Source organism: Drosophila serrata, unplaced genomic scaffold (genome assembly GCF_035046125.1).
Source record: "Drosophila serrata isolate PLE 108 unplaced genomic scaffold, ASM3504612v1 contig_376, whole genome shotgun sequence".
In the NCBI taxonomy this organism is placed as follows: Eukaryota; Metazoa; Arthropoda; class Insecta; order Diptera; family Drosophilidae; genus Drosophila; species Drosophila serrata.
The window spans coordinates 1,737,702-1,750,111 of record NW_028257274.1 but is presented as its reverse complement, the minus strand read 5'-3'; the positions used below and the strand labels follow the sequence as shown (position 1 = coordinate 1,750,111).

Genomic DNA, 12,410 nt, shown 5'->3' with positions numbered 1-12,410 from the left:
TTTGCTTTGGGGAATTGCTATTGCTGATATTGCTGCTGCCACAGACAACATTTCAACTTGCTGGCACATTTGGCAACCAATGAAGTGTAAAGACCCGGGTTGCATTTTAGAAATTAAAGCTGCAACATCGATACAGTGGCTGATGTCTGTGCCTCTGCCTCTGGGCTGCACTCGCACTCTGCAGCTTAATGGATAATGGATGCGTTGTATGCTGTCAAAAATTGAATTGAAATTGATATGCGAAGCGCGCGTGAGAATCGCAAAGTGCCATAAACCTGAAATGCTGTCATTTATATGGCAAAATTGCGCATACGACACGTTGTCAGCAGCAAGAACAGCAACAGCGACAGCGACAGCAACAGGAGATTCATTTCAATGGGTACCTACCTATCCGCACAGTGGTCAAATATTCACAGAATATTCATATTTTAGAATCTTACTTAGCGTCATCTCTCTCTCCCTTGAATAAATCTTGGGAAAATCCCAGCAAATCACGTTCGATTGCACACACTTTAAGGCAGAAGGTGAGCCCTGGGGCATAATCGTAAAATAAGCCAAATAAATATTTATCGATTTCGCCTCACTCACCAGCGAAAAAGGCCCAGTGTGTGTGTGTGTTTGGCGAACGTATAACTCACTTTCCTTTCATCACCAAAAATTTTCACTGCGACACTTACATTTTCATGGCAGACGCAAGCATAAAATATGCCAAGTTCCGACTCCTCTCTACCGCTTTACTGTGTTTTTGTTCTTATTTTTTTTATTTCCCTCATAAAAAGCGAGCTTCGTTGAGGTGTGAGACAAGAGCACCGTCTTTCCCATTTTCCCAAACTATGGGCGTTTTCTTATTTAACGCAGTCTCTAAGCTCAGTGGCTCACTCCCGTGGCATTGTTCGCGCTCGTAAAAGTGGCAGGCGACAGGGCCTAAAAGCAGGCAACACGCACTGAGCTCGGGGCCATCAATCATAAGGGTCCTGGTACCCTGGTACCCTGGTCCTTGGAGGGGGAATGGGCGCCAATGGGCGACTCTGCTTAACAAAGACAAATAGGCGAGTTATCCTCGGGATTCTGGTTGTTTTGACCAGAAGAGTAGCTTACGCCTCAGCTCCCCCGAAGGGAATCCTTAAAAACCCATGCCCGAATACGAATCCGAATCCCATTGCCAGACTGTCTGTCGGCTGGCATTTGCGTTCATTGCGCATACGTCGCGTTGCCTTGCCGACAAATTAATCACAATCCAAAAACCCACCCACCCATCTTCTCAGCCTCCTTTTCCCCATTTCCCATTCCCCCCATGAAAATCCTTCGTCGCCCTGTAAAACTCACATCACTTTGCGACTTTTGATGCTTTTAATTTATGAGTCTGGCACGCTTGTTGCAGCTCCGCCTGGCAAATTAAAACAAGAATCCAACATAATAAAAATAAATTAGAGCCAGAGGGAGACAGAGAGTGAGCTAAGCTAAGCAAGTATAAGAAATATATAAAAGGCATCATTTTTGCATGGAATTTCTATCCCCCATATACATATATGTATGAACAGTATAAAAAATTAATTGTCAAAACAATCAATAAATTTGCTTTATGGTCCCGACTCCAATAGACGTGGGCTCGTGGCCGGCTAATGGCGCTTAAGTCGCTTTTTGCCTCTCTTCCATCCGCCAAATACGGCTATATAGTATTTATATATGTACATAAATCTGGCTGTTTTGTCGATCTGTCGAATGCCAGTGGGCAGCCCGGCGGCGGCTTCTTTGCTTTTCTTGTCTCTTTTTTTGGGCAACAAAAGTGAATAGATTCAATTTATTTTCTAAATAATCCGCACGCCTCTCAAATCCCCTCTCACTGTTCAAAGATGCGTGTGTTTGCTCGAGGTGTTTGAGAATATAAAGGTAAAAAACTATATACGATTATATATAGTAAAAGGGGAGGAGCACAATAAATAAATTTAAAAAATATTAAGCTTGAAAGCATTTTTAATTGATGTTTAGAAGCCTGGAAGCAATGATTTAATAGAAGGGAATACAAATCAAATAGAAATCGCATTTACAAATTTATCAATTTCATTTTAAACTGAGAAATTATTATTACAAGTTGCAATTACATACTGAACTCTTTCCTGTATGTATACAACCCTATCCATTTATAACTTGTGTTTACTTAGTTAATGAAATACTTTAGACCTTTAATATTTGGTCCACTTATATAGTGATTTCTAGTTTCCTTTATAGTTATTAAATAATTCTCTGTTCCGTTTATAGCTCCTGGGGTTTTCATGAAATTTTAAAACATTAATCATACGCCCCGTTGGCCACCACTGGAAACCACTCATGGCAACGGGATATTGTTGTCGCCAGGACATTTTTGTGTGTGTGTGGTGTGTGTATATGCGTGTGTGGTGTGTGTGTGTGTGTTTACATGAACCTGTCGTCTCTGCGGTCATTAGTGCATGCATTTTTAAGCATGTCAGCGACCCAACACAGGACGACACTGGATAAAGGCTGCCAGGAGGGATACTTGGGAGGAGGCGCCACCACCACCTGGCGCATTTCGCTTTTGCGGTCGCCACAATAAATATTACATTACGCTCATAGTTCATACTGAGGTGAGGGTGTGGTGTGGTGTGGTCTTTCGGATGAAAACGGGTTAATTTTAAGGCACGCGGCATGAAAAACAAAACACAAAAAAAAAAGTACGTAACCCGAGCAAGATCCGCTGGAAAAAAGGTGACACCTATTACGGGCGGGATTCCCCGGCGGTCGCTTAATGAGATTCTTAAAATTCCAAACTAGATTGAATCACAAATGCAAACGAGGAGCATAAAATTCAATCTATTTGATGGCTATCGGAATATTCATTTCAATCAATTAACAAGGGAAAGCAGATATTTTTTTAGGACTGAAGACGAAGACAAATGACACAAATCCCAAAGGAAATAAAGAAGAAGGTATATATTTAAATACTCATATTTCGTATATTACGTATACGTCAAGAAAACAACAACAAGAGAAAACGATTAAATATTCCGATTAAATATTCATTTGCTGACGCAGCACAGCGTCACTTAATACAGCGTTCGATTCGCGACTCTCGAGGGGTCGACGTTTCGATGTTATTTCTTAATATTATTGCTCTTGCCAGCTGTTGTTGCTGCTGCTGTTGCCGTTCTGATTATTTCTGTTTGCCTACGTCAAAAACGGTTTTGTATCTGTATCTGTAAGCGCGTATCTGTATCCAACAGCAACAACTGTCTGTGGCTACCGGTTTTTTTTTTCTCCTCAAAAGCAATCTCTTGAATTCCCACAGCGGCGGCAACGTACAAAAAATAAAACACCGAAACAGAAACAGACATCGAATAAACATGAAACTCATGAATGCCCAAGTACTGGGCTAGATTTGTTTCTTCCATTTCGTACATTTGCTCTGTAAACTTCCTTATAATCTCTCACATAATTGAATTTCTCGATTGGCACTTTGTGAACAGTACAACAATATAACATTGTATACATAACTATTGTTGCTACTTTGCAGGCCATTGTTCACAGCGACAACTTAGGAGGCTTTCACCTTTCAATGGGAGGAAATCCTTTTGTGGTCAACTAATTGAATTTAATTTTCCCGGATAATTGCTTTTACTACTCCATTGAACAGAGTTTTCCTTTAAACTTGATAAATTACAAAATGCGAGTGCCTAAAATATATGTAGATATATGTCAAAATCAACTTACTTTATCCCTAAATTGATTTTTATAAATTACGGGACCAGTATTATAGGAGAATGAATTAATTTAACTTTTATGATGCTTGAATTTGTAAGTTACATTAGCTTTTTTGAAAGAGAAGTAGCTGATTTATAATGTTTAATTGTTTCAGCCTACATCTTAGGAAGTTCATCACTGCCAGCTTTTTCTGACAATCAACATAAACAAAATTTCTTTCGGGGAATTTTGTGAGTCCTGAAAATGTATTATCTTAAGATTAATACACTTATTATTATCACCCATTAAAACCCATTTAAAAGGTAACCCCAAATCGATCATGATCGATCGTTTCAACTTGTTCTGCATCAGATTTCGCATATTACTTATCCGCATCAAGGTGTTAATGAATATTGTTTGTTCACGTCAGCGGAAATGTTCGCTGTTCAGATATATGCAAAAATAAATATGGCATTAATTACGACAAGAGCAGCTAGCTGCGGTAACTAATGCACACACTTTGTAATGGATGGTATGGAACTTTATTGGCATTCCCATTTTACATATACAATTAGATCGCTCTATGCGATGATGCGTGGCAGCAATACGCATCACATTCGCGGGCCAATCAATGCGTCTTCAATTTGCGAAACAACAATCGTTTTGATTGCAATTACCAGACACCCAGGCAGCAGAGGGTTCAAGCAGAGAGATACAGATACAAATACTGGAGATACAGCCCCAGATCCGCCCTGTGTTGGCATTGCAAATTAGTTGCTTCAACGTGGCTTGTGGGCGGTACGTGCTGCAACTGCAGATATGGAGGAGCATTACCAGTTGGAGCAACCATCGAAGGGCACAAAAGACACCGCAGACCGCAGTTACCATTCATCTCTCTCTGTCCCTGCATCTGCATCTCCATCTCCCCAGGACATCATTCGCAACCAACGGAGAATGCCGGTTTGACGAGTTGGCCCCAGTGTCATGTTGCCATGTTGCCATGTTGCCAAGCGGCCTACAGACCACCACTACCAAGTTGGACTTGTTGTCCGAGGTTCTGTGTAGGTTCAGTGTGTTTTCCCTTGGACCCCGGAGAGTTGCGTGCGATAATTAACATCTAGATTTTTAACTGCTTGGCATACACACAACTAAGGGCTTGTTAGAGCCGATAAAGAGAGAACAGGAATAGCCAACAACCACTTGAAATGAATTTGCGTGTTTCGTGTGGCTGTGTTGTACTCTTTCCCAACTGAGTGAGTTGTTCTGGTCAATGAACTGCACGTATAGCTTTTAAAAAATAATACATTTAGAAATTACTTAAGCCAGATATATGCTATAACTTTTAAATATATATAATACATAACAAGTTGTTTATACACTAAACAAGATTACTATTTTTCCAGATCACGATTTGACATTTTTCCAACTTTAAAACAAAGTCAATTTTGTATATATATTTTTTATTTTTTCAGCAGTGCATAAATGGTTTGGAGACATCAAAAGTCACCGACAAACAAGTTAAGTTGCTGCTGCTGTTTTTAGACCCGGCGATAAGCTTCTGTGACTCTCTTACTCCTTAATTGTTCACTTTTAGTTGGGGGATTTTTAATTCGCTATCGCACTATAAATTCCACTTCTTTATGGCACTTCTCAGACCTGATAACTAGAGTGCAGCAGCAGCGAGAAACTTTTGAGCTGGGACCAAATTAAATTTCTCACTTCATTCTAACTTCGAGTAGAGAGTCCAGTCGAGAGTCAAGTCTGCCACTTGGTATAATCAGCATTATGGCCAGGCATTAGGATGAAATTTATGCGGCAATGGCGACATTTTCCCCAGCCACTTCCCCTTCCCCTTCCCAGTTTGATTCAACCGCAGAAGCATTTTAATGCGACGTCATTTTAATGCCACAGCATCCAAAAGAAAAGTAAGAAGGAAATAAGTAGACACTGAGAAAAACACTTAACTTCTTACATTCTTCAATTTAAATGCAAGCAAAGTACTATATACAAAGAGTATCTGTAACAATATGAAATTCTTTTTCATAATGTTTTTAATTTGATATAGGTTAATCTTTTCTTTCTCTGTAAAAAATAATTTTTCCTTATTACCATCAGAAAAAAACAACAATTTGGCATTTGCAGTCATTAAGGAATGCATTCAATTAGCCAAAAACAGCTTTCTAGAGCAAAAATCTTGGCTAACAAACACGTTTTGGGGCGTGGCCCGGTCATTGGATGAGCCAACGACCAGACGGCATCACAGAATGAATGCAGCCGGCGCAGCTCCATTATCGCTGGCACCACCACTACCACCACCACCACCACTGGCCTGGCCCCACTGGGATCCAGAGCCAGGCAGTCGGCGATAAGGCATCGCTTTTGTGACGCACTGAGTGACGTACAACGACTGCTCACGACCTCCGATCCCTATATTGATCCCGGGGCAGCACGTTGGGCATTCGACAAGCCGACAACTGATAGGAGAGAATTGCTTTTGCAGACCAACTCTGACAGCCGCTGACTTCTACTTGACTTGCATTTCATATCGCACATCGCACATGCATATTCGAGTCCCCAGATACACAGACACACAATTAGAAAGGCAATCTATATCAACCGGTGAAACAATTGCTTATATATATTATAGGATATGGGATATGGAATATGTGTATGATGGACAGCAGTCGAGAAGTGTCAGCATTTAATGAAGGCCTTGATTTGATGGGTATGTCAGATTGGAGTGTCAGGGGAAGCCAAGGCTTTACCACTCTCGATGTTTTGTAGCTCAAAGCAACAATTAGTACAAGTCCAACTATCAATTTCTTTTGGCACTTGGCAGATTGTGGCTGTCAAAGTGCTTGATAGCTATAGAAAGATAGTCACTAGGTTAATTTATACGAAAGAAATGGAATCCTAAAATCGTATAATACATGTAAACTAATAAAGCAAATCTTCTTAATCGAGACTTTAACTAGAGTCCAAATTTTGATAGGGAATACTTTCAGTAAGCATTGCCAAAAACTCTAGCTTCCCAAGTCTGACAGCAATAAGTCCTTGTAAATGAGTGACTAAAAAGAACGTGTTGTATGTATGTATTCCCCTGACGCGAACAATCATCCTTTTTGCTTTAAATTTGCATTTGCTTATGCATACTTCAGCTGGTGGCACTCTCTCTCTAGCACAATGCCGGAGTATAAAATTCAGCCATAACTTTTCCGGCTAAAAAAATATGTATAATGGGGATGGGAGTGGAAAGCGGCGAACTTTTCCTTGAACCAGAAAAAAGAAAAAGTGCCAGGGAATGAATGGTTGAGGGAAAAACTGAGACGGAGAGGGAGAGCTGGAAAAACTTTATGGCAATGGATTTTGGTTCTCGTTGCCCGACGGCAGTTGGCGGCGCGACTTGATTTTATGCTATTCCTGCCTGCTGCTCTTCTCAAAAGACAAATTCACTTTTTGACTCGTAAAATGTATTGCAAATGTGTATGCTCATCCCGCTCCAAGCCAGAAACCGAAACCGAAGCCATTCGCCTCGACCAGTACCAGTCTCAGTCCCATTTCCATTTCCATTCCGCTCTGCTCTAAAATATTACATTACTACAAATTGAAATTTTGCGCACGTTTCTGTCATTTAAATCTGTTGAGACGGCCTGAAACCAAACGAGCCCAAGTATCTGCCAGATACATTCTGTGTGAAGAGGGAAGAAGGGAATGGTGCTTCGCTTTTACTATCGGGCAGACAGCAATAAAATAAATAACATTTAAAATGAAATATTTGATTGGGCGCCGGCAAAAAGGCTACAGTAATAGCACCCACTACCCCAGTACCCTCTGCCTCATGTGGCATGCAACATGTTTTTGGGGAATGCAGTGTGCCTTCGCGATAACCATCTTGAAGGTGACCTTTGGGCGCCTGCAACGACTTCTTCTTTCGCCTTGCTAATGCATAACTTTGCATAAATTTGCTCAGACCTAATCGCCAAAGTTGACTTTGCTGTAAATAAAAACAGAACAATGGCGCCAGGGCAAAGGGAAGGAGTCTATATATTTTCCACCATGGGCGTGGGTTTTTCCCAAGGATTGACAGTGAACTTGGAAAACCCTGCAATTGAAGTGTGACCTCGATAACGAAGTGAAGTGTAGCTGCGGGCTGCGTCCAATAGAGCACTTAAAGCCCAGGCAACATGGAGCATGAAAATGTACAAGTTGCTGGAGCGCAAACATTTAACGCTTCATTAACTTTAGATAAAGCCCAGAACCAGGCATCAGGCAGATGAGGCGGAGGCGGAGGTGGAATACGAGGACAACTTCGTGGGCAGCATCCTCTTTCATTCCGGAGCCAACTTCAATCCCTACAATTAAACAAGCCACCCTTCAGAGGCTGGGGCAGGTGGGGTGGCGAAAAATCGATGACAAGGTGACAGCGCAGGCCACTTCAGCACGTGCCCTTCAAGGATGTTGTGTCCCAATACAAAAAAATGAGAGAAAAACTGGGCCAGGTCTCTGTTGTATTGAATTTAGTAAAAGGACAGAGGCAGGACAGAGGGAAAAATCTATAGTTGAGTGAAATTTTATAAGATTTCTACTAATATAGGGAAACGCATTCCCCTCCCTTTGTTTTTAAAGCCTCTTCTAGCAAATATTTAAATCTAAGCAAATAAATAAAGCCACACTCACCCTCTCTCGCTTTCAAGTAGACCGTATTGGCCACAATATTCTCTAATTCCATTAGTTCCAGGTTGGCGGTTTTTTAATGAATCCTTTGGCGCTCTCGAAAAAAATAGTCGCAGACGCACACACACGCTGAGTTTGTTAGTTAAATGTTTGTTGTTTGTTGTTGTTCCTATTGCTGGGTCCTTTCGTTTGATGTTTTCCTCGTCCTGTGTGTTTTGTGGGAGTGCTTCTTCCTCCTTTTTTCGCTCAAGGTCCTGGGGACTAATGCTTAGACTTGCAAATCTACAAATGGCTGGCTAATTTGTGGCCGTCGTCTGGCGTCCAGCGTTGCGGTATGTGGCAGCAGGGTCTCCTCGGATTCAGACACAGGCGTCATTTAGTTTCAAAAATTGGTATTTTTAGCAAGAAATAGCCGAAAATGTGACCTCTTCTATCAAGTTTTTGACCGATTTGCGCTTGATTGAATGCTGGTGGGACTGCGGGTCAATGGATATCCTTAATCTGCAAGGAGAAAGAGTATATATATATAAATAACTCAACTAATTGGTTTTGACAAGGGACAATTTCCATGCGGGCTCACTTAAATTGGTCCCCAGTGAAATATATACTCCCAAAGCATTAACAATTCCCTTTTAAACTTAACTTTAATGTGAATTTCAGGCTAAAAGCTTTTACTGATTTCCTGTTAAGTTGATAATCCTTTGATATATTATATAAAGCGAATTATCAGAGGCTAAAACATAGCTAAAGGAAGGTAACCCCTCCGTCTGAGTGACAAAGTTCATTATATTTTCCAACCGCAATACCAATTTGCAGGCTTTTAAAGTTGAAATACACCTACACATATGTGGATAGATGGTTTCTATGCTGGGCGCTCTCCTTGTGGCTAATGTTCGCCGCCTCTCGAGTGAAGTTAGTACACGTTATGCCTACGTGTACTTGTTTTGTCACCTGTTTCTGACAAAAGAGCTGCGTGCGATGGCAAACTTTGCATGTGTGCAGCACTTGAAGAAAAGGTTATACAGTTGGGATTTTACATAATCATATTTTAAGAGATTATGAAAGATAAGCTTGAGGTACGTTTAATATATACATCTTAATTATATTATATCTCTGAATCATATTAATTACATTTATTTGAATATCTGTATTTTTCTGTGCACTTCTTTTCTAGACGTTAGTGAGTGAGTTTCATATTGTGGTTGTGGCCCGGCAAAAACCCGAGTCGAATGGCAAAGCCACAGCATATTTAGCCCACCTTGATGGCTGCCTTCTGGAGGTGTCAGTAATGTTGTGGTCCACTGGTCCTCAGGTCCACAGTGTGTCGCATTTATTAATCATGGGCGTACTGACAAGGGGCGTTGTACGTTATGTTGGGTACTGTGGCATCTCCAGCCACCATGAAAGCTAAATCCCCTGCCCAACGAGGAGGCCTACGTGTGGGCATTTCTGTGAAGTGGAGTGTCACGAGCAACTAATAGCAAAATAATTGAATGACACAAGCTTTCTTCTGCTTCTCTCTCTCTGAAGAGACCAAAGTGCGTGAAGGCATTTACATACACATATCGTAAGGAACGTGTGGCTATATGGCGCCCAGATGATTTTGTAATTACTTTTTAGAAGAAATATACTTGTTTATGGCCAGCCAAGACGCTTAGTTTTCACTTATCAACTCTGTGTGTGTGTTTTTGTGCGTCACAAAAAAGTTTCGCCTGAATTGAATTTATTGGATCGCGCGCGAATAGGCAATTTTTAATTAAAAATGAACTCATGATGCTCTCTCTACATATAGATTTATTTGTTATGGAACGGAACAAAAACCGCACCATGTGCTGGAACCAAGGAGAAGCTGGAAGGCGGCACCGGAGGCGGGGAGGTTCGAATCACATCAATCAAGGGGCATGAAAGTGTGGCGGCCATGCGAGTGTTTATTTTCCAAACAAATTTCAAGCATTAGGCAACGAAAATACACACACACACACACACATACACAACGGGTGCCAAGCGGAAGGACAGGCCACTTTTTTTTAGTCCAGCGAAATTAATTGTTTTCGAAATGCGTAGCCAAATAAATAAAGCCCGAAACCGAGCTAAATATATATATATATACATTTTTTGCAATTTTTATCAGAGACCCTAATAAACATGGCTTTTATGGCTGCCATGTATTATTCAGAACTCGAATGGGCATGAATATGGCCATTTCATTTGTACTCTGACGGAGGTGAGAGCGGGCCATAAAGTGCGTTCTAGTGGCTACTAAAAAGGGAGTGCCACAGGGAGGGGGCACAGATTGCACAGCAAAGTATGTATATCACATCCAGGATGCCAGGATTCCAGCGTCCCCACTCTCTAGTTCATCGATTGTGAGGGAGGAGGAGGAGTGCGGAACAGGGAGCAAGCACACGTTAAAAGCCTCTTTATTGAACATTTGCGCCATTAGGCCCAGCTGAATGCCGATGCTGCTGATGATGTTGATGTTGCTGCCGATGTGGAGGCTTCTGTCACAACATTCCGGCATAAAAAAAAAGGAAATTCAACCGCCAAACGATGTTGTCAGTCATCCACACTCACACACACTCACACACTCACATATGCAGGCAGTGACGCCATTATGAAAATGTTACGAAATGGCGTAAATGTGCATGAGGCTCATAACAAAATTAAGCGGCAGCATTACACACACTTTTTTCAAAAACACTTCCTGCCTAGGCCTGGAAACAAAGCTAATGTGGCTTTATTTTTTTGAAGGCTTCAAACTGATTTCATTTTATTTCAAAGGTGGCAAGGATATAAAATATAGGATAGATACTTTTGATATTATAATCTAAATAAAATTTCAGCTTGAATGACATTTTGTTTTATATTTTGTGTAGGAAATACAATCAAGTTAATGGGTTTTTCTAGGGGAACTTAATTTGATTTAACTAAAATATTCAAGAAGACACTTTTCTTTAAATTTAAGGTAGTTTTGATAGAATGAGATCTGATTATAAAAAACATTCTTAAAGTTAATGTCATGACAAACACAAACCAAAACTAATAAATTTAGTTGGTTACTTATATTTCCCTAAACCGTTCTTATCTTTCGAATTAACATACTTCCCTCAAATAATCCTTTCTGCTCACTTCCAATTAAGCCTTCCTCAGGGTATACGCGTTTCTACATGGCCCAAAGGCAACCTCCTATTATGGCCTCCATTACCATACACATGTACTATGGCCGCGCACACCTTTGTCACCTTGTCTCGCAGGCAAATTGCTTCTATCTGTAGCACTTTGTTGGGCACAAGAGCATCTGTGATTTTGGGGGATGAATAGAGTAAAGGGGGAGCAGCAGGAGCAGCAGGAGTAGAGGGAGGTCCTGCCTGACAGAGGCCTTAGTTTAGGAGCGCATTAACTAAATTATGGAGGCGAGCAGCTGCCATCGTTTGGGCGGTGGCGGTGGCGGTGGCGGCGGTGTAAGCAGCCTCAAGCATTCAAGCTATTGACTTATTAATTAAGACAAAGCAGTCAGGCCCCAAATGTCAGTAAATGGATACGCTGAGGGGGGAGGGCAGCAGCAGGGAAAAGGGCATTGAAACAAGGCATATCATCCCTTATCACATTTATGACAGTCACGGCCAGAGCCAGAGAAACTCGGAATACATCAATTTAAATGCCAAACGCGAAGCTTGCTGGTCGTTTTTGGGCACTGAGGGAAAATTGGTTGTTACACTTTAGGAAGACTTGGAATATTTATGTTTAAATAAAGAGTTTTATTTAACTATAAACTCACAAAGACTTGCTTATTCCTATCTACCTTGTTTAATATTTCCTCTCAAGTTCCAAGGATTTCTTTACCCTATTTTTCTTAGTGCAATGGATCTGCTTGCAATCCACCATGGCCCATGCATAGACAAGTAGGCAAAATGGAAGCCAAATACCGACATGGCGGAGCTGTCGCCGTCACAGACTTAACTGAGGGCAACCTCAATCATGGGAATGCCCAAAACGGATATCCCAGCGCGTTGCTGGGAACTCTGCAAGTTATGGAGTCT

At 41.2% G+C, this 12,410-nt stretch overlaps 2 protein-coding genes across 4 annotated transcripts in view; one reads left to right on the top strand and one right to left on the bottom strand.

Annotated features, from left to right (window-relative positions):
• The window catches only part of Gprk2 (G protein-coupled receptor kinase 2), a 57,489-nt gene that overhangs the window by 21,211 nt on the left and 23,868 nt on the right, over positions 1-12,410 (bottom strand). The window contains exon 3 of the mRNA XM_020962244.2: positions 8,374-8,871. Within this exon, the coding sequence (XP_020817903.2) occupies positions 8,374-8,425 (52 nt within the window). The 5' untranslated portion in view covers positions 8,426-8,871. The remainder of the gene's footprint in view (positions 1-8,373; positions 8,872-12,410) is intronic.
• Positions 1-12,410, top strand: part of Loxl1 (Lysyl oxidase-like 1) — a 36,461-nt gene that overhangs the window by 22,664 nt on the left and 1,387 nt on the right. Inside the window, exon 3 of one of the 3 annotated variants that reach the window (XM_086839681.1) lies at positions 10,163-10,301. The exons of 1 other annotated variant lie outside the window; for it this stretch is intronic. The gene's annotated coding sequence lies outside the window, so the exon portion shown is untranslated. Of the gene's footprint in view, positions 1-9,544; positions 10,020-10,162; positions 10,302-12,410 lie in introns of those variants that run through there. One more of the 3 variants, XM_020962245.2, reaches the window with a different exon arrangement.